The sequence below is a fragment of the Dendropsophus ebraccatus genome, chromosome 8 (genome assembly GCF_027789765.1).
Source record: "Dendropsophus ebraccatus isolate aDenEbr1 chromosome 8, aDenEbr1.pat, whole genome shotgun sequence".
Taxonomy (NCBI): domain Eukaryota; kingdom Metazoa; phylum Chordata; class Amphibia; order Anura; family Hylidae; genus Dendropsophus; species Dendropsophus ebraccatus.
The window spans coordinates 38657714-38684759 of record NC_091461.1 but is presented as its reverse complement, the minus strand read 5'-3'; the positions used below and the strand labels follow the sequence as shown (position 1 = coordinate 38684759).

Sequence of the window (27046 nt, the reverse complement as noted above, 5' to 3'; positions counted from 1 at the left end):
GGCTCAGATTAAAGAGGATGTATCTGGTGGTACATCCTCTTTAAGAGGTAAGTGAGCACCAACCTGTCAGTTCAGCACTTGCTTCCCCCTCGTTCCCTGCTCACTGCCTGCTCTATTACACGCCCAGACATCGGGCGGGGAGCAGCAGGAAGGGCCGCCTGGATGATACTTAGATCATTTGGGCGGCCCAATGAAATCAGTGACACGGAGCAGACCACTGCTGACATGATTGGGATTTTTTGACATGTTAAAGACCACCATGATCAGCTGACATCATGCATGTCGGCTGATTCTGGTCTTTTAACATGCGCTATTACATCAGACAATTAACAGGCTGGTTAGCCAGTTGTGGATGTTAATTGTTTCATGTAAAAGGGCGTTTAGACAGGCAGACACAAGCTATTCGAGCACCAGTCTGGTAGGCTTATTACATGGCTCATCTATTGTAAGGATAGGACCACACCAATGATTGCTGGGTTATTCATACAGTCCTTTGCTTCCATTATTCATTAGTCACACATTACATATTACATGATATGTTGCGGATGAACAAGAATTTGAAGAAGTTTAAGTGTTTTATACAGGGTAATAATAAGCCATGGATGATACTTGCCCTGTGTATGGGTCCTTAAAGGGGTACTTCGGCGGGGGGGGCATTTTTTTCCTGACACCGGGGAGGAGGTGGCTGACCTCCCCGGTTCCAGTGGCTGGTCCTGCATCGTGGCACTCCGGTTCCTGGCCACTTCCTGGTGTCTGACGCGGGCCCGAGACGATCCGCTCAGCTAGTCAGTGACAGAGGCGGGATCTGAGCGGACTTGAAACGGATCCCGCCTCTGTCACTGACTGGCTGAGCGGACCTGAGACGTCACGTCTCGGGCCCGCGTCAGACACCAGAAAGCGTCCAGGAACCGGGGACCGGAGCGCCGTGATGCAGGACCCGACGCTGGGACCGGGGAGGTGAGTGGACGTCGTTTCCCTCAGCCACCTACTCCCCGGTGTCAGGAAAAAAATGCCCCCCGCCGGACTACCCCTTTAACAACAATACCGCCTCACACCACTGATCTCCAAATCACAATGACATTATTACCTGCAGTTCACCACTGACAAAAGCCGCTCCACCTGGAAATATCTTCTCTATTTTAACCATTGGTTGGATTTTAGATTCAATACCCCCAGAAATGCTAATTCCTGTAATAAATGTGCAGGTATTATATATAGTTTACACAGGACAAGTGCTTCATACATTCCAGGTATTCGGCAATCAGGAGGTGAAACCAGCTGGAGCCTATAGCAAATACTATGAGTATATTTTGAAATATTTTCATCTTGCTATCTAGATTTAAAATACAATCCTAAAAGAGAATCCATTCCCCCCTACCCATCGCTCCCTGTCTGAGCAATAAGGTTTATAGGACAGATCTATGTACTTCCTTCCCACTTTAATTGTTTGTTGCCTGCCTTGACCTCAGCCATTCTGACTGCATTACAGTACTTGTCTTGTCTACTTGTCTATTTCTAATATGTTTTGGCACGGCTGAAAGTGCTTGTGTCCTCTATGGGGAGGGGTAAGCCACAGCATTACGGCTTATCTCTCTGAGAACAAAGTAGTGGGGCAGTAAAATTCCATCACACTTGACCTCTATTTCCACTGACCTCATCTGTCATTTGAGATTTGGGAGACCCAAATACACTTATACTAATGGCCAAACCCATCACCAGTGGCGGGTTCATCTGAAATCAGTATAAAGTGTGTGGAACCTTAAGGTCCCTGTAGCAAAGTCCAGATCCCTGTATAGAGTTTAAACAGTGACTACCAAGTTTCTCAGCCCCTATTTAAAGTGGTGTGGTGTACACTAATGGACGACCGGTCACTTGCCAGATGGTATTGTGTGACTCCACTACTGTAGTGGTTGGTCGGAGTATAGCTCAGCGGGATGGTAGGTTGCTGTTACACCAGTGCCAGTTGGGCACACAGGTGTGGGAGCACACCTGCTTTTATTTTAGTGGGGCTGGCTATACCCTTTTCCCTGTGGTTGGTGACCTGCCGAGCTGTGAGGGGATCCCTTGAGTACTTATCATGGTGGTCCGGAGTGGAGTTGTGACCCACCCACCGCCACCCACAGAAAGGGGAGATGACCCAAGGATGGTGTAACTACTGTGTAATTGCCGGAACAATAATCACTGAGTCCTGTTACCATAAATAAAATCTTCTCAATACAGTAGCTGACAATAGACTTCTAACTTTACTAGACACAATCTGCGTTAAGAGCTTTTGGAGCAGAAGAGCTGTACTGACTTGGTTGCGTGTTGAGAAGTAGAGTGAGTTTAGAGTAGTAGAGAGAAGTTTGTGCTGAGAGTTTAGAGTAGTAGAGAGGAGTTTGTGCTGAGAGTCCCAACCCAAGGTAGAAGTGTGCTCTGCCGGAACTTTAGAAGAGGAAGTAGAATACTGAAAAATACTTTTAAATAGAAAACTACTTGTGCCCGTGTTCCAACCTTTGTTGTCGCTATACCGCCTGTTGCCCTACAGTGTCAGGTGACCTGTCCTCCTAGGGTGACACAAGCCCCAGACCTTGTTACCTGAATTGATCAAGGTGGCCAAGTTTACCTGGTTACACCTGCACTGTGAGATAGAGTATGTAGGCTTGTATCAACTTTGCTCTATCCAGATCAGTTCCTCTTGTTTTAGGATACTGTCCTGCACTGTTAGAGATGTTCGCGGCTTGGGTTGGGGTGATCTATGACTTGTCCTCTCCTAAGTAGTTTAGCACTGCATAATAAGGCTAAGTGTTGTTTTGCAGAAGAAAAGAGTCTCTGTGCTTCCCATGTGCCTGTCCACTACCACACACTAGACTAGACTACAGGTGGGGGGACCTGGCAGAGCCAGGGCCGAGCTAGACTACAGCAGAGATTGTCTCGTTGTGCGTCCTCTCTCTAGCAAGACTTGTCTAAGACTCCTTAACACTTCCTCTCCCCCATGTGACAACTTTCTACAGGGTATGTAATACCTCCTGTGAGTGGTGGAGAAAAAAGTGCAGAGAAAGGAGAATAGAGATAGGTGAGGAACAGAAAAGAGCTCCTATTGGTGTGCAGATTACAAACAAACAATAACCCCTTGCTCACTACAGCTGTGCAATATACAAGTACATAAATAAATATAGCGACATCTAGTGGCAAAACTTAAGTACAACTTCATTACCACTTTTACTTAGAGTACAGGCTTTTGGGAGGGGTGTATAAACTAGTAACACCCATGGTGGGACACCAGAGTGGGACCAGCCTCAGGACCGACGAGCTCCAGGGTCTCTAGCACTGCACACGTCACAACCCGGGTGATGGACTGGCCGCTCAGCCATTCAGTGACTGGGGCAGGATGCCACTCTAGTCACTGATTGGCTGAGCAGCCAGTCCATCAGCCGGAACAGGCTTCTTCCCCCGAGTCATGAAGTCATCACAATTCGGGGGAAAATGCGTTCTGTTTGGGGTCCCTAGGCCAGTCTCGTCACTCACTACAGGCACTAGGAGAGGTAAGTTCGTACTGGTTATCAAATTCCCCCCCTGCCAGCTGCTGAATTTTAAAAATGGTCAGACTTCTCCTTTAAATCTTCGGCAACTCAGTAGATTCACACCTGCCACATACGCCTTGTGTGTTCACATGATAAGCCATAAATCTGCCATTTATGTCCAATCCTCCCTGAGGCCATTAATAGGTGATAAATGTGCAACTTACCCAAAGACTGCTTCATCTTGGAGACTGTCACCGTCACAAGCTCATATTCCTCTTCCTTCTCATGAGCAAAGCCATTCTGTGACACCTGAGCAGCTTCTACATGATTGGTCTCCATCTCCAACTTCACAGGCTTGAGCTTAATGTCAAGATTTGAAGGACTCAGAGAAACACCACCAAATATCTGAGATAGGATTGGCCTGGATTTCTTGGGTTTGTTGAGCACAGAATAGGCATTGTCCTTTTTTTCCCTAGATCTGCTACGGGTAGTTCGTGAAGCCTTTGAGTTTTCACTTGAGTCTTTTTGATCTTTTCTACTCCTTGTAGGTAAAGACTTGTTATCATTGGACAGAGATGAGGGCGCCTGGGATAAATCAGAAGGGGACTTTGTAGGTTCTGTAAGAAGCCAATTTGGCCTTGCAGGCCTTGAGGAAGACGTACTTAAAGGAATATTTTGGGCATCATGTGAATCAACTGGCACATCTTCAAGTGGGGTAAAGGTTTTAGACTGGGTCCGTTTTATCCTTCTAGTATCTAAAATCTGTAACCTCTCCAATTCCCCTATCAGCATTTTATCATTGCTTGTGTCTTCTACTGGTTTAAGCTGGAAGGTTCCTCTGTGATCTGAGATCAAAATAAAGAAATAAATGACTATAAATATGTTTCTTAAGAATTTTCTAGGAATATATTACCTATCCACAGGATTGGTGATAAGTATCTGATCACTGCTAGGTGTTCAGATCCTGAATGGTCAGCAGACTGAGCGGAGAGACAACCTAGCTGCCGCACGCTTCTCTTCCTGCTCTGTGTCCATGAGACCTGGACAGCCCCATAGACTTGAAGTGAGACCAAATCATGTGACACAGAGCCAGGAATGAAAGCCAGCTACAGGTTCTCGTTAAACTGTGTTCAGTGGCTTAGCTATAGGGGAGAGCAGGGGGTGCATCTACAACTGGGCCCTAGCCACCTCTTTGAGGTTGACTTGTAATGTCTGAAGTGCTAAAATTGAGCACCAATGCTCAGTAGAGTATGGAGGTCTGTGTGGAAGCAAATTTCGCTAAGGATGCCAATCTCTTACGATACAGATTAGATAGAATCCACAGACCTCTGGGCCCCTCACCAATCACAAGAAGGGATGTCTCTTGACCCCTGGGTGAATGGAGCAGCAGCGCACATGTTCGGCCTCCATCCATACAATTTCTTTGGGACTTCTAAAGTGCTGTAGTCATCTACTGTCAGAGGTGTCATAGAGAGTGAATGAGCAGTGGTTAAGTAAGTGCTCTGATGCTTCATTCAAATAGGGACATGGGACCTCCATTTTTGTGGTCAGTTGGGGTCCCATCAGTTGGACCCTCACCGATCAGCTACTTATAGACAGTATGGATAGGTAATCATTTATAATCTTGGGATAACTCTTCTATAATAACATGGCTATTGTGAAACTTAAAGGGGTATTCCCCCCAAAATTATTTTTGCATTAATATGTTGCCCACCCGTAGCTTTCCATCTTTCCAATATATAGTTATTATGGATTCTGCGCAGTTTTGCTGTTATCCAGCTCCATGGATTGCATAGAATCATCAGACCTCAGTCCAACCCGACACGCTCCCTGCTCCTGGCCCCCACCCTCCGAGACGGCATCATGTGTCCTCAGTCCCAGCACAGTGAAGTGACTGAGAACACTGATGGGGTGGCTGCTGTTACAGAGGGAGACAGTGATCAGTGCAGCTATAACTACATCCCTCTCTAACAGCAGCCGCCCGGTCACCCCCAGCCCAGAGCTCACCCCCGTGTCCAGAGCCTCCCGGCAGCACTCACCCGCAGCACACAGCCCCCTGGCCCACAACCAAACGCCCCCTCACTCACCTGAGGCACAGCCGCTGCACCCCCCCCCCCCGCGGCAAGCTCCGCCCCCCGCGATTGCCCACGGCAAGCTCCACCCCCATCGTCTGCGGCAAGCTCCGCCCCCGCGGCAAGCTCCGCCCCCATCACCCACGGCAAGCTCCGCCCCCCCAATCGTCCGCGGCTCTGCTACACCGTCCCCCCAAACTCAGCTCTGCTACGCCGTCCCCGCCAACTCAGCTCTGCTACGCGGCCCCCGCCAACTCAGCTCTGCTACGCCGTCGCCCCCAACTCAGCTCTGCTACGCCGTCGCCCCCAACTCAGCTCTACTACGCCGTCATCCCCAACTCAGCTGTGCTACATCGTCATCCCCAACTCAGCTCTGCAACATCGTCATCCCCAACACAGCTCTGCTACAATGTGACCCCCAACTCAGCTCTGCTACAACGTCTCTTCCAACTCAGCTTTGCTACACGGACACCGCCATCTCAGCTCTGCTACACCGTCATCATCTCCTTCATTGTCTCAGCTTTGCTACTTCACCATCATCAGGCAGAAGCATTGCATGATGGGAAATGTAGTTTCCTATCTTGGATATAGATTGGCTTTTAGAAAAACTTGTAACTCAGGAACGACAGCAGCTAGAAAGATGGGAGACGGCTCAAAATACTCAGGGGGACTTGGTGAGTAAGGCCAGCTAGGTTTGGGAGCATTTCATTTTTTTAGCTCTTGGGGGAGTACCCCTTTAATGAACTCTCTATGGCTGCTATGGGAAGAATGTTTATTTTGTCTATGAGACATTTGTAGTATATGTAGCCCCAATGTGTTATACTATTTAAGGCTATGTTCCCACAACAGAACATTATATTTAGTACATTGCGGGAACATAGCCTAATACTGTTTATTTTTCAAACCTCTATAACTGGTGTAAAATAAAATAAAAATACGGCCGTAGTTTTGAGGTAAAAATACGCATAGATTTTCAATATAATAATAAACTCCATTGAAATCAGTGGGGCATTGGCTGTCAGTACACAAACCGTATAGAATAATGGTCGTAATTATTAACCATCTGCTTTTGCAAAATACAACCATTTCTTGTTCACCTGTTCACACATTGGTTTTTTTTTTTACTTAAAATTAGGGCCATATTGTGGTATTATTTTATGGCGTGTGAACGTAGCCTTATTACACCAGTCAATAATTAACTAAAGAACAGCAGTCACCTCCATCACAACAGCTGAACAATTACTGACCTGGAACTGGTGTGACCAGATGTTTTTTGGGAAGGGTATTGGACACTGTCGGCCTGAGCGCAGGAGATGCCACTGGAATAAATACACAGAATAAAATAATTTATAACACTGGAATAATAAAGCCTAGCAAGAAATCTTTTTGTGCATTTTGGAGCAATTTTTATTTTATAATGTCAATAGCATATACCAGGACACTAAATACCATTTCACTATACTGGTCCAGTGACAGCTGTGTGAAGGTCATAGTGGGAAGTAATGAGTGTTCCAGTACCGCCTCTGCCTTAAATGAGGAGCATTAGTTTTGGAATGCTATGTGGGTATTCTCCATTCCTGTCCGTTCACACCCTAAGTGTGTCCGATTGGGTATTTATTAGGGACACTAATTCAGTACTCATTAGTCCTGGTAGATGCGCGGTACAGAACGTCACTACCCCAGGAATATTCACTGTCTAGTCGGTGTTTATTTTTAGATATTTAATACTTCCGAGCTATTAGCTGCTTATTTTTTAGTGTTTCAAAATCCAGATTTTTGTCTTTGTCTGAATATTCCGTATATTAAAAAGCTTGGTATGATGACTACCCAATTCAGTTGTATGGTGTCTGCATAAACAGACAGATCTAAAGGAGCGATAATCTGCAGAATCAGACCGATTTGGACGATTATCGTTCCGCGTAATAAAAAACAACAATCAGGCGTTGAGACAATCATTGACTAATCATTGGTTTAGGTTTGGACTTAAAATCGTTGGGCGCCCATTACGCATCACTACGTGTAATAGTGATGCGCAGCCGATGGCTGACGATTGCCCACAGACCTGTTTCCTTACCTCTCCCCACTCCTGTGCTCCGCAGCTTCCAGGTGACAGGCCGCTCAGCCAATCACAGGCCGTGGTGGTCCCCTCCTGTGATTGGCTGTGCAGCCTGACAGCTTACAGCTTACAGATGCTGCAGGGACCGTGAAGCTGCGGAGCACAGGAGAGAAGACCGGGAACGGGGAGAGGTAAGGTATGAGGTGTTTGGGCAAGGGCTGCATGGACATCGCTAACCATGTCCATGCAGCCTTTGCTGCCCGATTATCTTATAGGTCTGCCAGATTCTCTGCCGTTTAGATTTAGCAAATCGGTGCTCGTTTACTAAAATGGTCGGGCTGCAGTCGGCCTATGTAATAGGCTGTGTTCCCACACGCACTTCTGTTGCTTTTCTTTGCTTACATAATTAGGTCCTACCTCTTCTGTTCTCCAGCACTCCACTTCCTCCCTCTTGGGTGATAATTTCCGAGACAAGAGGGGGTGGGTGCATGTTGCTGGCATTGTGCATTGTAGGCAAAACCACATTAATGTCCAATAGCTGCCCAATGTCACTGTGACATCAGTATCATCCGGCAGCTATTGATCATTGCCTGCAACATCCTTTCACCACCCTCTAGTCTCAGAAGTTATCAGCTGAGATGGTAGGACCTTTTCTGCTCTCTGGATAACCCCTTTAAATTGACTGTCTGGGCTTTTCCATGTGATTAGCATTACCAGGCTTGATAAGATGGACAGACTTTGTGTACGTGACAGGAGGCTTTCCCAGCATACACACTAAGCACCCATTAGCAATGTGATGTGAATAGGGCCATAGAGGAGGAAAATTGTCTTCATGGAAATTGCTTCCCCTTCCTCTGGATCTACTTTGCAGGTCAGTAGGTTAGGCTACATTTATGGGACCATTACTGTCTATAGACGGAATCAGGTCAATGGATTTTACATAACTATTATTTATATCCAAATATCGTGATTGCTTATCCAAGACCAGGTGTAAGGTCCTATAGAGACTACTAGAAGAAGTCATCCAAGGGTGAGGAAAAGAGCAGTGATGGGCTCCTCCATCAGGATAGCTTTGTCTGCAAAATGAAGGTAAGGCCATTATGACAGCCTATGGGGTCACCCTTGGGGTCGATGAGGTTAACCCTTTAAGATGATGATTTTGATAATTATGATCTACAGGTTGCAAAAAATATGCCCATCTGTATCCATGCTAAGGATCTGTCCACAATACGATAGACAGCTGCTATTCCTTACTGTAAAGTTGGCAACCACTTTGCGTGACAGAGCCAAAGCAACAAGTGATGAGGGTGGATTCACACCGAGGTGGACAGCAAGCCTTGCAGATTTGTAATTAGAAACACTGACCTCAGCGCCACCTCCGCTCTCGGCAGCTGGAGGCTGTGCTGAGCGTATAGGAAAGGAAGATCCCCTCCAAGCAATAACTGCACTGGACACTGCTGTGATGGATGCAATCTCTATTCTAATGCTGAAACCTTCCAGAAAAGCCTCAGTTAACCTATTAGATTTCACACTTTAAAAAATAAGTCTATGAGCTAATTCTATACGATTGAAAAAAGGATATACAAAATTCATGTAAAAAGGATATACTACATGAGATCAAGTTGCCTTATGGTACATTTTAAAAATCTTTCAGAATACAGAATTACGATAGAGGGTATTTATTCTTTACAATACACCGCTCGGCTGCTGAAGAACCTCTTTAAGGAGAGAAAATGAGAGCTTTCAGCCCAAAATGTATTGATAGATATAGAACATTGTGACTTAGGAAAGCCGCTCATTCTCTGCTTGTTACAGTACATGCTGCCTGTCTGCAAACCTTAAAATACAGACACCTTGGTTCACCATGTTAGAAAACTGGAACTTTGCCTGTAATTGACAGAAGTGTTGTCCTTAAAGTGTCCTTGTCCCAGAGAGATGACAAAAGTTTGGAGTACCTGGGGGGCTGAATGCTTCTAGCTCCCTGTGCACAGGGCAGAGACAGACACATGGACTTACATTATGAGACTGTCTAGGTCACACAGCATGGAGCTGGGAGAGATCCCGCTGATGTCAGTCATATTACCATTTAAATGCCAAGTCGATTGTTGTCTTTCAATGGTGCCGCAATGTGATTGTGGGGTGCTAACCAATTATTACTGCAGTCAGAAGTCTTTACTTATAAGAAAAATCCCATTAAAGTAAAAACAGGCAGGGGGTGCGTCAACTTAATAAACAATGTATACTTACCAGTTCTTGTGCCTCCGTAGCGCTGATCCCGGGTCTGGCTGACGGCTGTCATTTTTGGCTAGACTACCCGGCTCCACCAGCTGCAACGTCATGAACCGGCTGATCGATTGCCTGCTCAGCCAGTCCTGTCCCAGTCACTGATTATAGCAGCTTGATTAGCTTCAGGAGGCCGGGGGCTGTCAGCTTGACCCAGGAGCAGGGATACAGGGCACAAGGATAGGTAAGTATACTTTGTATATTATATTCCCGCACCCCCTGTCTTTCTGCTTTTTTTTTTTTTTTTATTTCATGGGACTTCTCCTTAACCTCCTCTTTAACCTTCATGCTTGATAAAGCATTTCAAGTCTTAAAAAGTGTACAACAAAATATATTTAAAAAATGTTTTTAAAAATATATATTAAAAAACCCTCCCATGATAGAAGTTCAAACCCTGCTTTTCCTGTTTTCCACATAGAAAATGTAAACAGGAAAAAAAAATATATTTATTAAAAAAACATTTGGTATTGCACCATGTGGAATTGTCAGAACTAGAGATGAGCAAATGTACATTTCAAACAAATCGCTTTGTTTGCTCGGCAGTCAGCTTATATGCCTTATATCTCCATGTCGCTCCCTGTCGCTCCACCCTGGGTGCCTGGAAAAGCTGGATCTAATTCTCCAAAACTGGGAGAAGTTTCCCAAGAGTGGATCCAGCTTTTCCAGGCACCCGGAGCAGCACAGAGATCAAAAGCAGCCAGCTTATAAGCCGACTGCCAGGCAAACAAAGTGTTGGTAATGTAAATTCTCTCATCTCTTCTCAGAACTATTAAAATATAATGTTATTGATTCCACTACATGTCGTAACCAAAAAAATAGAAAGAAACAAAACGCCACAATCTCCTCAGGGACACACAATCTTAAATTCTCAGTGTATCGCAGTAATATCACTAGACTAGTGTAACTTAATCTTCATATTTCTTTAAGAAAAAAGTAACAAACACTTGCAACCATTGTAAACAATGTTATACAGCTCTAGCTTAATAATTTTCAGTTTGTTTTGGCACTGATGCCCTCTGGTGGAGACATAGGGTAATACCGGTACACGGGTACAGAATGTAATGAATGCACTGCATTAGATTGTGATAACATGATACAAGAATAATGTGCATTGATTTGAACATCAGACAGTAAATTCTCACTTTATTTACCCAAAGTATCCAGCAGGTGGCCATAGAAATATAGTGCACAAATATAATCAACAGGCCTTGTGTACTCTATGTGTAAATGTCATTTTACCAGTGCACCTATAAGTTGCTATAAGTTACTGATAAATAAAAAGTATCTCCATGAAGTAAAGTCATATTAAAAAAAAAATACAAAAATATAACCTGATCTGCTCTTTAGGGCATCATAAGCTTCCATCTCCAGGGAAATAACCATACTGTCAAAGCGTCCAAGATCAGTGAGTGCTATCAATCCCCTGTAATGTATGAAAAAATCCCCATCAATGCATATTCAAGGTCCAGCTCCGGATTCTGTGCAATTACAGTTTCATAAAATACTGGATAGCAATATTAAAGGACAATTCCGGACAAAATCTATTTTTCAATAGCTTACTTCATAAGCAAAATCCTTCCCTCGGCTTTCGGCACAAAATTCAACACCCCCCCCTCCCCCCCCCCCCGACAGGAGCCGTAGTGAAACCATCCCCCAAGCTGTTTGTAGATACAGAATGGAGAAGCAGATCCGCATAATGCAGTAGCATAGTACAACAGGCTAGAATAGAGAAGCAGGGCTGCTGTCAGAGGTCTGTGTGGTCACATGACTGCAGTGGGGAAGGGGGGGGGGTGTTCAGCATGGACCAGGAAGTGAGAATCACAGAGCTGTGCAGGAGGACAGAGACAGAAACTTTATATACAGCCCTTTGAATGGCTGAGTGTAAGTGCAGGCACATTATAGCAGCAGTGTGTATAGTTGAGTGTGAGTGCAGGCACATTATACCAGGACTGGAAAGTATAAGAAACACAAGAGCTGACAGAGACTGCAGGGAGCATGAAGGAATGAGCAGGGCAGATGTGGAAACATAAATGCAACACTCTGTCCGGGGAGAGAGGGGTTACAGCTATAGAGAGATTACCTCCACAGTCCTGTCCCCTGATGTAAGCCCCAGCCTGAAGTGGATCTGCTATGATTTGGAAGGTGAGGGAGACTTCCTGGGTCAGAGTACAGTGCTGTAGACCCCGCTATGCCCCTCCTCCACTCCCCCTCCCACCCAGTACAGGGAGCTGTTACACCAAAGCAATGTTCTTAAACCAAGTTACAATTCTGAAAAACTGTGAGCTCTTCTTGCGAAATGCTCTTAATCCAAGTTACTCATAAACCAAGGTACCACTGTATATATATATATATATATATATATATATATATATATATATATATATATTCTACAGCAGAGGACTCTGTTATCCTACCTGACATCACGTAAAAGGAGAAGCTTCTCGGGGCGGTCTAAGATTGCAAGCAATGGTCTAACCAGATCTTCAATTCCTCCTTCCTGGATATACTGTTAGAAGAGGTCATATTAGATTCATGATTTCTTATGGAGTCTCATAACTAGTATAACTTCAGTATGTCAATCAACAGCTTGCAGGACTATAGGGTTTATGAGTCTAACATTGTATTGAAACAATGTTCTCCTATCTTACAACAAAGTTAACGCTCAATAAAAAATAGCACATTTGACTAGCTACAAGGTTGATAATAAAAATGAACTTTTTATAGTATCTAAACTTCTATCAGTTAGTGGCAACAAGAAATAATTCCTGTTTTTTGGCGCCACCTTAAGGTCACAAATAAGAATGCTGTGCTTAACGATCCAAAGTGTTAAAACAACAAGAACAGCGGGCAAAAACAGTTATACATACATATAAAAGTATCATCAAAATAATGAACATTGTATTACTGCAACTAGTAGGCTTCTAAAAAGAAGACAGTAACTAAATCAAAGCATGCTTCATAGGAAAACCTCTCATTACCAAGCTATACTGCCTCATACCACATATGGTGAACCCTATGAGAATCCAGTTCTAGTGAACATCCTAACCTAGTATTTATATGCTAATGTGTAGGTCCATATATATATATATATATATATATATATATATATATATATATATATATCCTACCCTAATATAGCAGTGCAACTTTCATTCACTTACCCTCCTACAATGCCGTAGCACTGCAGCCACCTCATCCTCATTGAGCAGTTTTCGAGCCATGTCTTCTGTGACTGCCAATCGATCCTCCATAGACATGTCTCCATTGTAGAGTGCATTCAGATCCCGCTGGGCACCAAAGAAAAATGGACGGGTCCTCTCTTTACCTAGAACAGAGTCAATGGATCTCCCATTTTTAATTCTGAAGTCATATTCACTATCAGAGGACTTGCTATAACCATCACCACCACTTTTGTAGATACTAAACCTCAAAGTAAACCTCCACCTTTTATTAGAGTATAGATTTTTTTTAGGATTTTAAGATATTTCCAGATATATTTTCTAGAATGTGGTGCTGTGTTTTTCTTTCTTACAAAGCTCCTGCATAGATAAAATAGATAACATGCCCCCCACAGCCACCACTAGAGGGAGCTTAAGAGCTTACTGCATACAGCATGTTATCATTCAAGTCTATGTGTATGAAAAGAATGCTGAGGTGTGTATCAGAATATAAACACAGCTCTGACCAATATAAAGCTATATTAAGGATAAATAGGCAAAAAAAGTAAGCAGGGTGTACAGCCACTTCAAAGTTCATGGGAAATGCCATTCATAAAGTTGATCCAACTAGTAAATATCTGGTGTCAATTCACCAATTGGAGGCTTGATGGGAATGTGCTTGATTCTCTCTTTGGAATTTTTTGGTTTATGAGAATATTTTGTCCTCAACCACAAAACATTATGGAAACATGGTATAAAGTAATATTTTTTGTAATCCAGCAGGTAATAGACCAGCACAGGCTTCATACTCTGAAACCTCATGAGTCTGGAAGAAGAACAACAGATCATATTTATTTGTAATTTCTCCAACATTCTTTAATTCTGCAAACTTGAAACTTTTGTGATTAATTTTGTACAAATCTCAAAATGTTGGCCCGCAGCTACAACTAGCCCTACCCATCTCCTACATTGCCCATCATATTCCATATTTCTGTTACTGCTGGGAACCTTACCCTGCAAAGGATAATTATAAAAAAAACTAGGAGACCTCGGAGTGTCCTACATGAGTTATCAAGGCAACTACAGTACTTTCAAGTCAGACCAAAAGGAATCTGGCGGCTGAACGTACAGGACCTGAAGAGAATTAGAGGTAGTCAGGGGCAAACCTGCTGTACAGGCTGTACGATTATTATCACCAGAATAACTATCACTAGGTTTTGATTAGCAGAATTTGATCAATTAAGGTGTTTTTTTTTAAGCTTTTGTGGAGTATCTGATAATCTGACATAAAACATGGACTTTCTGGATGCTGCTGGATTACAGAATACTTACTATATACCCTAATACAACAAGTAAAAGAGTAAGTGATAGCATGCTCATAACTGCCCCAATACATTCAAAGATGCACTAATGTGAATTTTTTTTATTTAAACTCCTATGTTGATTTTGGGATTTTGCCAAAACCTTCTACAAAACATAGAGATATATTATAATCATCATTATTATTATTATTATTATTATTATTATTATAGAATCTACATCTTTGTATGGTTGTTGCACGCACATCACAATCCTTCGGCACACATTACTTTATTGATTTACCCTTCTTCAGGCTTCTGATCATAAATTTCTGAACAATATTAGCTAGAAAAAATAGAAAGAATATTACAACCATGACGAAAATATACCAGTTACTGGAATCCAATGGTGAGGAGGACCCATATAAAATGATTTTCAAGACTGCATTTCTTAGGCTGGGTTCACACTATGTTTTTGCAATCCATTTTTTATATCCGTTTTTTGCAAAAAAGGGATGAAAACAAATGAAAAAAATAAAATAAACGGATGCATTTGTGTGCATCAGTTTCTCCATTGACTTCAATTTAAAAAAAAAATGGATCAAAAGGGATCTGTTTTCTTAACGTACAAAAAAAACTTAGTCAGCCCCATTTTTGTGTCCATAAAAAAAACCATCCATTTTGATGCAGGTTTTTTATGTTTTTTATTTTAATAATGGAAGACAATAGAAAAACTAATACAAACGGATGCACACAAATGCATCAGTTTTTTCATCCGTTTTTTGCAAAAACGGATTGGAAAAACGTAGTGGGAACCCAGCCTTAGTGAGTTATTTTATAGGAATACTTTTTATATACAGACATTGCTAAAAATAAAAGCCCCCCCCACACACACACCTGTTCACACACTCAGTCACCCTCACACAGACTCATTAAGACAACCAATTGAGAACCAAAGCCAGCCAAGTAATTTTCTCCCCTTTACTGGCATCAGACTCCCCTAAACGTCAGCTGTAACCTGCAGAAAAAGGGAAGTCTAGCTATAATGTAGATTCAATTCAATGTATTTCAGTGGGTGGATTTTTTTCCTTACATTATAAGCAGAATATCCCAGTGGCTGTACTGTAGGTGTCAGAACCCTGCAAATTGATGGCCCCCCTTTTAATTAATATTCTAAAGTTTAACTTTTATAGATGAAATAATGTTCAGTCTGAAGCTCAAGTTCACTAAAGGTAATCCCAAAAAGGATTTGGGGACCATTCAAATATAGGATCAGATTACAGGAGGAATAAATTGGATTGGTCACTAAATCCTTCTTAGCGGTGACAGGCTTTCCACTGAGTAAGGTGTCACTGTGACAGTCATGTGCTGCTGGAAAACAATGGGATGGCCAAACCATGCCAAGAAGTACCAGGGATGGGAAACCTGCGGCTTTCCAGCAAATTACAATCCCCATCATGCCAGGACAACTCCATTCCTGCCTTAGACAAACATATCATCTGTATTCACAGTACACGGGGTACGTTCACATGTAGCAGATATGCTGACATTTTTTAGTGTTTATTTTATTCCAATTTATCTCTCAAATATTGTTTTTTTTTAGCTTTATTGTACATTTTATGGTAGAATAAAAGAAGCCATTACAAAGTGTCCTGCAAGAGTTAAAGGAGAACTATATTTTCTTTAATATGTTATTACATAAGCAAAGTTATGGTGCGTTTACACAGGCAGATTTATCTGACAGATTTTGGAAGCCAAAACCAGGAATGGATTTGAAAAGAGGAGGAATCTCAATCTTTTCTTTAAAACCCGTTCCCTGTTTATGGTCTGCTTCTGGCTTTGGCTTCAAAAATCTGTCAGATAAATCTGCCTGTGTAAATGCACCATTAGGGTCCATTTACACAGAAAGATTATTTGACAGATAGTCTGCCAAAGATTTAAAGCCAAAGCCAGGAATGGATATGAAATGCAGAGATATCTCAGGCTTTTCTTTAAGACCTGATCTCTGTGTATAGTCTGTTCCTGGCTTTGGCTTCAAATCTTTGGCAGATAATCTGTCAGATAATCTTTCTGTGTAAATGAACCCTTAGACAAATTCCTAATTATGGGAAATGCACATTTAGTGCTATTTCCCACAATTTAGTAGATCAGGCAGACTTCAATTTCTCTACTGAAAAAAGACATGATGTCACGACCAGGTCTATATACCTGAAGGGTCCAGCAGGGGGTGCAGTATATGCAGAAATTACATGATAAATGGATAACAGGGCCCTTCTTGTGGAGCAATAACAGGAGTGGTAGTGCAATCACGCCCATAGAAAGCAACTGCTACGAAACAATTCTCTAATATTGCGGTTTTCATGAATACACAGGATGCCATTCACACAGCTTTATATATTGCAGATCGTTTTGCTCACATGACAAGTTGTCCTGATCAGTATGACAACTCCTCTATACGCCCGGACTGCAGGTGGTTTGGACTTGGGAAAATGTTCAGCTTGTGAGCATGTTGTTATACCATGTACCGAAGAAATTAAAGATGTTTGCATGGCTAATGCTATAAGTATTACTCTCTCGGCCATAGGAGACTACACATAAGAAAGTGCAAAGCGGCAAGATTAAGGTACTGGTTAGAGATGAGCGAACCGGGTTCGGGTTCGAGTCGATCCGAAGGCTCTAAGGTTGTCTGGAAAACATGGATACAGCCAATGACTATATCCATGTTTTCCACATAGCCTTAGGGCTTTATCAAAGTTCAGCAGCCACCGCTAATCCAATGCCGAAAGTTCGGGTTCGGATGAACTCTAGCATGCTCCAGGTTCGCTCATCTCTAGTACTGGTATATTTGCATTATTTCTTACCACACCTTATTGAACTGTACATCTTCTCTATACTACATAACAGTCCTATTTTAGGAATATAGATAGAGTAATACCTTTCTCTGTGTCACCATGTGAGGGGGACTTGCTTCTTCTCTTAGAATCTGGGGTAGAGGTCTCCTTACTACTGGTTCCATTTTGTTTTCCATGGCCTTTAAAAAATAAATTCATGAAGGTCTTGGACCGCTGTATGCCTGGAATTTCAGGAGCTGATCGCTTCTCCTTTTTCTTCTTCTTTTTGGCCTCTGCATTATAATAAATAAATGCAATTAAAAAAAAAAAAAGGTTTTGTATAAGACCTTTACCTGGTAAAACTAAGACCAGTACAGTAGGTGGAAGCAGAGGGGTCCATGCCATGGAAGTGGAAAAAAAAACTATTCTAACATCGTATAACACCTACAAAAAAGTTCCCAGCAATACTATATATAGATTACAGACAAACTCCATACATATATAAAAACAGAGACCAATTTGGTCCCACTTTAAGGCTATGTTCACACTACGTAAAAGTACGGCCGTTGTTGCCGATGGCAACGGCCATACTTTTACTGCAGTGGAACAATGCCTGTTGTTCTATGGGATCCCGGCCGGAGCGTACACACATCCCATACGCCGACATGTCAAAAGACCTGTCAGTTCACACAGTAAAGCGAGCAGCTCCAGCTCTCTTACGTAGTGTGAACATAGCCTTAGAGTCAGCAGCAAGACATGTACATAAATTATTCTGATCAAATATTCATAATTATCTAGTAAAGGTCCATATAAGTAAAATGCAAGTGACAAATGATAAACACTATGGGGACATTTATCAAGACTAGCGTACGGGTATGCCAGTCTTAAATAAAGCCCCATCCCCCCCAGGCGCCCATCAGGCGAGCGGGGGATATGCCTGGCGTAGGCCAAGGAAAAGGGCTGAATCTGCCCGTTTTTCATGGCGTAAACCAGGGGCACATGATGATAAAAGATGAAAGGGAACCCATCTTTATAAAATACAAAGTATAATGTGTTTTTCAAGTAGTTACCTGTACCTCACCCCTGACCCCAATGAACATTTTGCTCCTGCTTCCACTGGGTGTATGGAGGGGAGGTAACAGAATTACACACATGCGCGCACACACACACACACACACACACACACACACATATGTACAAGATTACTAATAGTACCAAAAAGGAGTGTGCAAGATGGCCTGGCCATGCCAAAATGGCCACTCCCCTGTAGATGACGCAGGATGCTTTCAATGTCCTGGAGCAGGGTCCATTGTCTTTTCTAAACGAATATAGGTCAGTACCATGTGTATTTGTCAACTCTGAGACTAAGGTCCGTAGTGAGCAACTCCCGCCACCAGATGTCACTGTTCTACTTCATCGTTGATAGTCAAAAGTGTAGAAGGGTTAACTGATGTCTTATTTGTGTATTTCCTGCCACTGTCTTCTGATTTCTGCTAACTGATCCCTGATCCAGTTACCTCAGGAGTAGTCACCTATCACAGCTGGTTATCCTAGGTCTATTGTCCAATGAGGTTCCCCCTTGTTAACTCTATATGTATAGTGGGGTGGGGCTAATGGGTTTAGTTTAGTTGTATATGGGAAAAAATCAATCGCACTGAAAGCCTTCAGGCCAAATCACTCACTATTGGGTGTGTGGATCAGCCAGTGAGCCGAAGTGTACCGAGTATATTGCTTAAAAATAAAGAAGCAAATTTGATTGCAGCACCAGTGTCTGGATTCCTTTCTAACGGGTATCCCGCTCGACAAGAGGACTATCACCTTATGATACTCAGGTACTCTCGTGTGTTAACACGTATATACCCTCACTATTTTTCTTCTGAATTTAGTTTAGTTGTTCCAGTGTATGAGAGCCTGCTGAGAGTGTTCTTCCAGGCCCTGGCCTGCCGTCAGGAGCCTTATGTGGAACTACTGTTATTTATTCTGACTACTAGATTCCAACCATGTCTGGTTAGAGCACAGCGTAGAGGGACAGTGGTGAAGTATGGGACTAACCTATTCATGCTGGGGGACTGGTTCACTTCTTCTGCTACCTCTCAAGGATTTTACAAGTAACTGAGGAACTTAACGTGTCAGTAGCTAAGCTAAGTGGAAAGGCTGAGTCTTCTACTGCAAGTTGCTAGTGTTTCCCTTGAGGGTCTCCCAGACAACTAGCTCTCGCACTAGGTGGGCCAGAACTCCCTGATGGTGTGTCATTCCATGCCCACACTGTAGCGTAGGCAGATGTGTTTTCCCATGGATCCAGGACTTTTCTCCAAAGGCCCCAGCTGAAACACTGCGTCTGAATAGTCCCCTGCAGTACCCAAACTTACCCTCACTGTACGACACAAACCTATCTCAACTAACTACGAGTCTATTTCAACTAACTACAAGTCTCAGTATCTCTTGAACAACTAATAGATCTCAAGCACATTTCAGTATTACAAATAGTTATTGTCTTCTAAACATTGTCAAGTTCTCATCAGTGTTTACAGATTCTCTATCTGTGTAAGCGTGTGAGAACATCCCAGACTAAGACTCACAGCCAAGTGTTAATTTATGTGATTTTCTATAAAAAATATTAGTCATATACAACTAGGATAAAATTTACATAAAAATATTAACAACAAAGAACTTACCCCACAGAGTAATATAACTCTGAGATCTCTTGATGGGCTTTCGAGGTTTGCTAAGTGCTAATAACAAGGCTGTTTTTGGAGATTCTGAGCTGGGAAAATCTCCTGATGGTTTCCTCTGTTTTTTCTTAAACTGTGATTCAAGAAAACTCTCTGATCTTATGGCAGTGTCTTTAAGACGAACAGTGGGATGCACAGTTCTCTTGGTTTCACTCATGACCATCCCCATGTTGGGAGATCTTTCTAGATCCAGGGGCCCTGGTGGTGACATGTGGGGATCTGTTTGTATGGCAGTCTCTGACCGGTCCAGGTAATTGGGCTCAAGAAAAGCTTCAGTGGCAATGCCAACATCAATCATCCCTGGTTCATACAGGGCAGGGCTGGAAATGAGTGCCTGATGGTATCCATTGACGGTTCCTGGAGAAGGTCCAGACGAATAGGAAGAAATGGAAGAGCTGGTTTCAGATGCTTGAGATAGTTGCTGCAATTGGCCATTGGTTACTGGTAAGAGGAATAAAGAAACATTAAAAACACTATGTTTTACAGGGCAGTAAGCTGTTATTGCATACACTTCATCCATGCATTACATGGACGGTCATCCATTTGAATGCCTCTTCTACAAAACCTCTGTCAAGTCCCATATCGAGGGAGATCCTGAGCTCCTGATCCTAAAAAGCATCAGAAGTTGGAAGAGTCCAACAAGAAGTTTCCTTTAGTTGTAATGAGTAAGAGATGCTTTCTTCCTTGGTTAATAGACCTGGATCCTGAATAATGGAATGAGCCAATTACCCAAGATTTCTAAAACTTAAAGGCATTGGCCACTTTAAAGTAATATAATTCAGTGCACAGTATTAGTAAGTGTACTCACTGTATATACTGACAGCAGCTCCCTGTGTATCTGTGTAGAGCTAAAATGACACTCCCTCCTCCTCCAGGCTGTACTGTCCTGCTCTGTGGTGAGTCTGTTCATAAGATGGCCGACATAGAGAAGCATGTGACCATGCCCTGCCCCCTGTGTCCACCACTGAGCCTGAATATGTCTATGGAGGACCCTGGGGGCAGGGCTTAGTCACATGCTCCTCCATGTCAGCCATCTTATGGACAGAATCACCACAGAGCAGGACAGCACAGTCTGGAGGAGGGGAATCTGTTTTTAGCTCTATGAGGTACACAGGGAGATTCTGTCAGTATATACAATGAATTCACTTACTAATACTGTACACCAAAATATTTTACTATAAAGTGTCCAACCCCTTCAAATAATAATGGTTGATCTTTAGAATAGGGTATGAATGCCTACCTCACTTATTAGCTGAATATTGGAGAGTGCCATGGCCATTTATTGTTTCCCCAGACAGTGTGCCAGTCAAACGGTTGAGGCTTTTCCTAGTGATGGCACTTATAGCACCTTCAAGTGGATGGCACTGAACTTCATTACCTGCTACAGCTACAACTATATGTATATGTACAACTCCTGGCAAATACTGAAGGGGCCCATTTGGTCATTATAGTGTTAAAAGTGTCTGAATATTCAGCAGTACTTTTATAAAATGTCAGGAAACCTTATATGTAAACATTATGCATTCTCGCATGGAGTTCCTTGCTCCAGGATTCCCTGTTTTATTATTCAGTACTTACATCGATTAAACCAACAATACTCGGCAATCATCTCCTTGTACGCAGGGTACATCCCCGTCTCCTGTAAAATAAAGGTAGACGCAATGAACTGAAAAGATAATAAAATACACACAGTCCTGCAAATATGAGATGAGCTGCAGAAAGTAAAACCTGATAGGTCTGCTTGATGAATAATACATTGCCCTTCACAGATGAAACAGTATACACAGAACCTTAAGTAAGTGACCCTGCGGTGCCTTGAGACGCAGCCTGCGTGATGCTTGATTATACCCTTTCCTTTATTGTGGATGTAATTAGTGGTGAGTCACTTACCCAGAAACAGGCACGGGTTTTCACTCATGACTCTCAGACATGTCACTCCACGTTTTTCAGAATTTTTTTTTGGCTCAGACACATACACCATGCTCATGAAAAATTATAATGTGGGTACATCCATCAACCTCTTAGTAGCAACCTCATGTGGTGTCCCACAAAGTCACTACTAGTGGGAATAATTGGGAATTTTACTTGCCTAATGCCTCCTCCTCACATCTGTAATTTGCTGACCCCCATGTATGATCTGTAAAAGACATATTAAAGTCTATGGGACAATGCACACAACTGTAAATGCTACGGCCTGTGCATTTGTCCAGAGCCTGGACGGGCAAAAAAATAGGACCTGCACATATACGTTTTGCGGTCCAGGTACCACAGGCTTTATCCCCTTCTCGAGTGCATGGTCTGTTATTGTGGTTGGTTCATCCACAGGCTGCCCAAAATCATTGACCATGCATTATGTTCTTGCAAACGAAAGTATGTATGTTATTTGACAAGGTCTTTCATACACGTACACAGGTGATCTAATAGCTAAAGGCTTCCTCCTACTCTAAAACTGCAGGAAACCTCTAGAAGGGAGGGAGAGCTTTTCCTAGCTCAGATCTATTAGAGAAGAATGGAGTTAGTGCGTGCTAGGGTACTATTTCACGGGCCGAGGATCGGCGCTTGTTTACTGGGCCTATTCCACGGCCCGATGATCGTTGAGCGAGTACTGCAGGGACATCGTTACCGATGTCCTTGCATCCCTTTCACCATACATTACCTGTCAGGTCTTCTGCTCCGCTCTGTCTTCCTTCCCGGGTCCCGCGTGCTCTGGCTTCAGAATGGCCTGTCAGCTGACAGGCCACTCAGCCAATCACAGGCCGCGGGGGTCCCGGCCTGTGATTGGCTGAGCGCCAATTCTGAAGCCAGAGCACGCGGGACCCGGGGAGGAAGACAGAGGGGAGCAGAAGCCGTGCAGGTAATGTATGATGCTGCTGCTTCTCAAATAGTCGATCGCCCGCCGTGCACCGCTATTCAACCGTAGCGATGCGCGGTGGGGGAACGATTATTTTAGTTCTGTCTGATCATCGGCTGATCGTTCTCTCTATTCCACCGAGTGATAATCGGCCGAATGGGGCCGATTATCGTTACTGTGGAATAGGGCCCTTAGTGTGTAATTCAGAGCAGTTGAGAGTGAGGAGCTACTGAGTTCCTGCCAATGAAGGAAGAATAGAAAAACCTGTAAAGAGAAGTAGCTGAGGACCTCACAAACTTGGCTTAGCACCCCTGCAGCTAAATTGCAGCATAATTTGCGGAGCTGCACCCCAAAGCTGGAAATTGCAGTGCTCACACTGTAGTAGGGGTTATTTGTCTTACCCATAGAGACCCAGTGTCATATGGTGTACCTTAAAGCGAAGGTACCATCAGTACCTTTTCTAAGTTTTGCACATGGATACAACGGCACCAACGCAGAGAGCCGGTGCCGCAGTCCTTTTTTTTTTAACTGTGTCCTGGTTCCAGTGTATGGCACCATTCTATTCCCGGGCACAGGCAGCCCCATTATGATGCCCACCTCCAGTGCTTCACCCCCAGCTATTGCCTAGGAATAGAATGGCGACGTATGCGAGAACCGGGCCGTGGTTCAAAAAAAGGACCGCAGCACTTCACTTTATTCACTTTATAGAAAGAAGACAATGAGTAGACCAGTTGTGTGGGCTATCTAAGGGTTATGGCTAAAGGGTTTTACCCACAGAATTCTCTTGTCTCCTTGCCAACCCCCCAGGGCCGTATTAGACAGCCTGACATATCTGTCTATGCAGCCTTTGCTGTTTTAATAATAAAACAAGAAAGTTCATACTTACCTATGCTCCCCAGATGTTTTGCAGCCTTTGCCTGCTCACTGCTGACGCTTCTGGCCTGGTTTCTTCAGTGACAGGCCACTCAGCCAATCACTGGGCGAGAATGAAGAGACTGCCTCAGAAGCTTCATTGGTGAACAGGGAAAGGCTGCAGGACACTGGGGGAGCATAGGTAAGTATGAACTTTATTGTTTTTTACACTGTCATCAGCCTTTGGCCATTCACCATTGCATGCAGTGATGCCTTATGATTTTTAAGCAGGTTTAAACGACAATGATCAGCTGATGATCATTTCTTCGGCTGATCTTTGTCTTTATTACATGGAGCGATAATCTGCGAATCATGTAATAGGGCTCTATGGGCCACATGTATAATCTTGCGAACGGATGATTTTCGGCGGAAAGTGCCGATTTGCATATTTTTTTATACGCAAATGGCCGATCTGCAAATAAAATATTCGCAAATCGGCACTTTCCGCCGAGTACGCCAGGGGGGGCGGAAAGGGGGCGTGTAGTGGGCGGAACAGAGGGCGCGGACTCAGAGTCTGCGCGATTTACCATCCGTTCCTCAGCTGGCGTAGGTTTTCGGCGGTGCGCATCGGCGCGCACGGGATTTATGTAGAGGCATTCCGCCTCTACATAAATCTCCGTAGCGCCGGAGCTGCGGGGGCATTTTTAAGTCCGGCGTAAAAAACGCCGGACTTAATAAATGCCCCCCTTAGTGTCCTTTGACTCAATCAATTTTCCTGGAAAGATTTGCTGAGGAATCCAATATAATTATAAAGGTAGGAACATATAAATGCCCTCCGTATGGAATCCAACCTATGTTACAACATAGTTAGTATTATCTAACACCTCTAAATGGAATTCAAGTTTCATTTTTAAAATAAAAAACTTTGGATTAACCTTGATTGTGAGCATGATGTGAGTTAACCCCTTTAGCACTTCGACTGCTTTACTATGGCTTATGTCTTCAAAGTTAACTCCATTGGCTGCAAGAACTTGATCTCCAACTTTGATGCCTCTTTCTTCTGCAATCCCCCCTGGATCAACTCTGAAAAAAAAAGATAACAACATAAATAATAATATGGGATTAGAGATCATGACAGAATGTCATTACATTACTTGGCGTCAATCACTCTGAAGGAGCGGGTACAGAAGATACAGCAGCCGGACAATGGGTCGGGAGCAGGACACATGTGACACTGTCAGGAAGAGGTTGAAGATGCCGGATCACAGCAGTGCTAATGGTAAGTATACACTGCTGATGTGATGGCATACGGAAACCAGCAGCACACATATATGCATATCCGTGCTGTCAGTTCCCCTTTTGCTATCGACCGCACGTCTCCTGTTGACACAGGAAGATGTGCGGCCAGTAAGTGAGGTGAGCGCCAAAGATGTGATCAGCCAAGGTTCAGGCGTTTTCCTGCTGATTGCTGCCACTTTTACACAGGCCAATTATTGGCTGAATAAGCGTTTCTAGGACCGCTCAATGCTGATCATTGGCCAGTGTAAAAGGCCCTTTAGACCCTTACCGATCAAGTACAAATACAGTAAGATTCCCCAAATTTAACAGGTGACTAGTAAACCAAGTATCAAGGTGCCTCAAGGAAATAGCCCTCAAAAGTGTGACATATCAGTACATTAAAGAAAGCTTTAGCTATGGGAGGGTGCAAAAAAAAAAAAGTTATGTAACAAGCTTTACTTACTTGGAAACAAAGATCCCAAGTCCAAATTCCTTCCCCCCTCTGATATTAAACCCCCAGCAGGTGTCATCGGAAGACGTGTAGAGATGAACAATCCTTCTCATCCCATCTTCAGAGCTGCTATCTGATGGTGTTGAACTGCCCTTCTCTACTATAAGTCTCTTGTTCAGCACATCTACCCTGAAATAATACAAAGGGAGCTTAATCAGTTAATACTGTGAAAAGGCAATAATAAAAAGTTAATAAAAAATGCATTTACTGTACAAAGTATTAATGCTACATAGCATGCATCCTTTTGCAATCAATTTCTTATTGCTGTATTGCTTAAAAATATCCTACTGTTTAGTTTATACAGCTTTTACAAAGATCTATAGGGGGAATTTATAAGACAGGCATATCATAGTCTTAAAGCAAACGAGTCACATTTTTTATTTCTACCTGGTCGGCCTCAGCATAGAGATCCTGGTGGTGCGGTCCAATTTTCAAAAGACCACCCAGTTCCCTAGCCTGGCGACATTTTCTTCATGTGCACTGGCTGGCCCAGTGCTGCGAGTGTAATAATATCCCTTTCCCCCAGTAATGTGCCTCTATTATAATCGAGCCTGGCCGCATCACCAAGAGGAAGGGATATCCAGTGAATAAAGTGGGCTGGCGCACCAAGTGCTGGAATCGGGTGACTTTTTGAAAAATGGACCACACCACCGGGTTCTCCGTGCCGGTGCCCACCAGGTAGTGAAAAAAAAAGCAGACCTGTTAGCAGAAAAAAGGGACGTAAATAAGCCCATAGCTAAGTAAGGCTTTATATCAAGAGTCTTCGTTTTATCTCCATGATCCTTTCCAGTGCCTAGATATAAGCCTTTCTGTTAATATGTCATATGTTCAAGTGCCCAGGGGGCACAGTAAAAGCCCAGGGTCAGAGGCCTTTTACACTGCACATTATTCAACAGAACACGGCCCACAAATGAGCATGAATCAGTGAAGTCGGCATTCGTTTTCAGTCACTTCACAAGATCCAATAAATCACGAGGCCCGGTCCGCACGAATGATTGCTGTATCAATTGTGTGGCCATTTAAATACACTTATTGACCACACATCTTCTATATCCAGTCAGCTGACCAGTGGGCACTTTTACATAGGACCATTGTTGGCTGCTGAATGGTTGTTCCTTGAAACACTCATAAGCGATACTCGGCCCATGTAAAAGGGCTTCTGGTTAGCACATCTCTTATTCAGCTTCTCTGTGCCTGTTTGCTTCCCTGCCCCAACTAATTGACAGCCACTAGATAAAGAGGTCCTAGGTTGGCCCAAACTGGGCTCTTGCCTTGTTAGGGAACGCCCCCAGGGCTTCTGAGCCTCATTTACATGCAACAAAAAGGCTTATATCTCAGCACTGTAAAGGACAAATAAGAAAGGTATGCTCATAATCCTTCTGAGAAGCCCTATCTAACCAGTGTTTTTTTTACACCCCTGTTTTCCTGCCAATGGGTCCACTACAAGTAAAAGTCATCTGGCATAAGAAGCACTGGATGTATTAAGAGGCATATCCCACATTTGGTGCATTTCTTGCACTGTCCATGCGCCACTTTTGACATGACCTATAGTATTTTTCTGGTATAGTCTACAACTTGTCTTTATACATGTAGTAACTTACTGAGGTTCAAAGTGAAATAT

At 43.3% G+C, this 27046-nt stretch overlaps 1 protein-coding gene across 2 annotated transcripts in view; it reads right to left on the bottom strand.

Moving 5' to 3' along the window:
• The window catches only part of PDZD7 (PDZ domain containing 7), a 42258-nt gene that overhangs the window by 1281 nt on the left and 13931 nt on the right, over window positions 1-27046 (bottom strand). The window contains exons 5-16 of one of the 2 annotated variants that reach the window (XM_069980188.1): window positions 25378-25554; window positions 24572-24719; window positions 21512-21572; window positions 19877-20374; window positions 17306-17494; window positions 14675-14716; window positions 13076-13239; window positions 12329-12420; window positions 11246-11337; window positions 6823-6894; window positions 3728-4348; window positions 1088-1188 (exon numbers count right to left, since the gene is read on the bottom strand). In XM_069980188.1, coding sequence (XP_069836289.1) covers window positions 1088-1188; window positions 3728-4348; window positions 6823-6894; window positions 11246-11337; window positions 12329-12420; window positions 13076-13239; window positions 14675-14716; window positions 17306-17494; window positions 19877-20374; window positions 21512-21572; window positions 24572-24719; window positions 25378-25554 — 2257 coding nt within the window. The remainder of the gene's footprint in view (window positions 1-1087; window positions 1189-3727; window positions 4349-6822; window positions 6895-11245; window positions 11338-12328; window positions 12421-13075; window positions 13240-14674; window positions 14717-17305; window positions 17495-19876; window positions 20375-21511; window positions 21573-24571; window positions 24720-25377; window positions 25555-27046) is intronic. The other variant, XM_069980189.1, reaches the window with a different exon arrangement.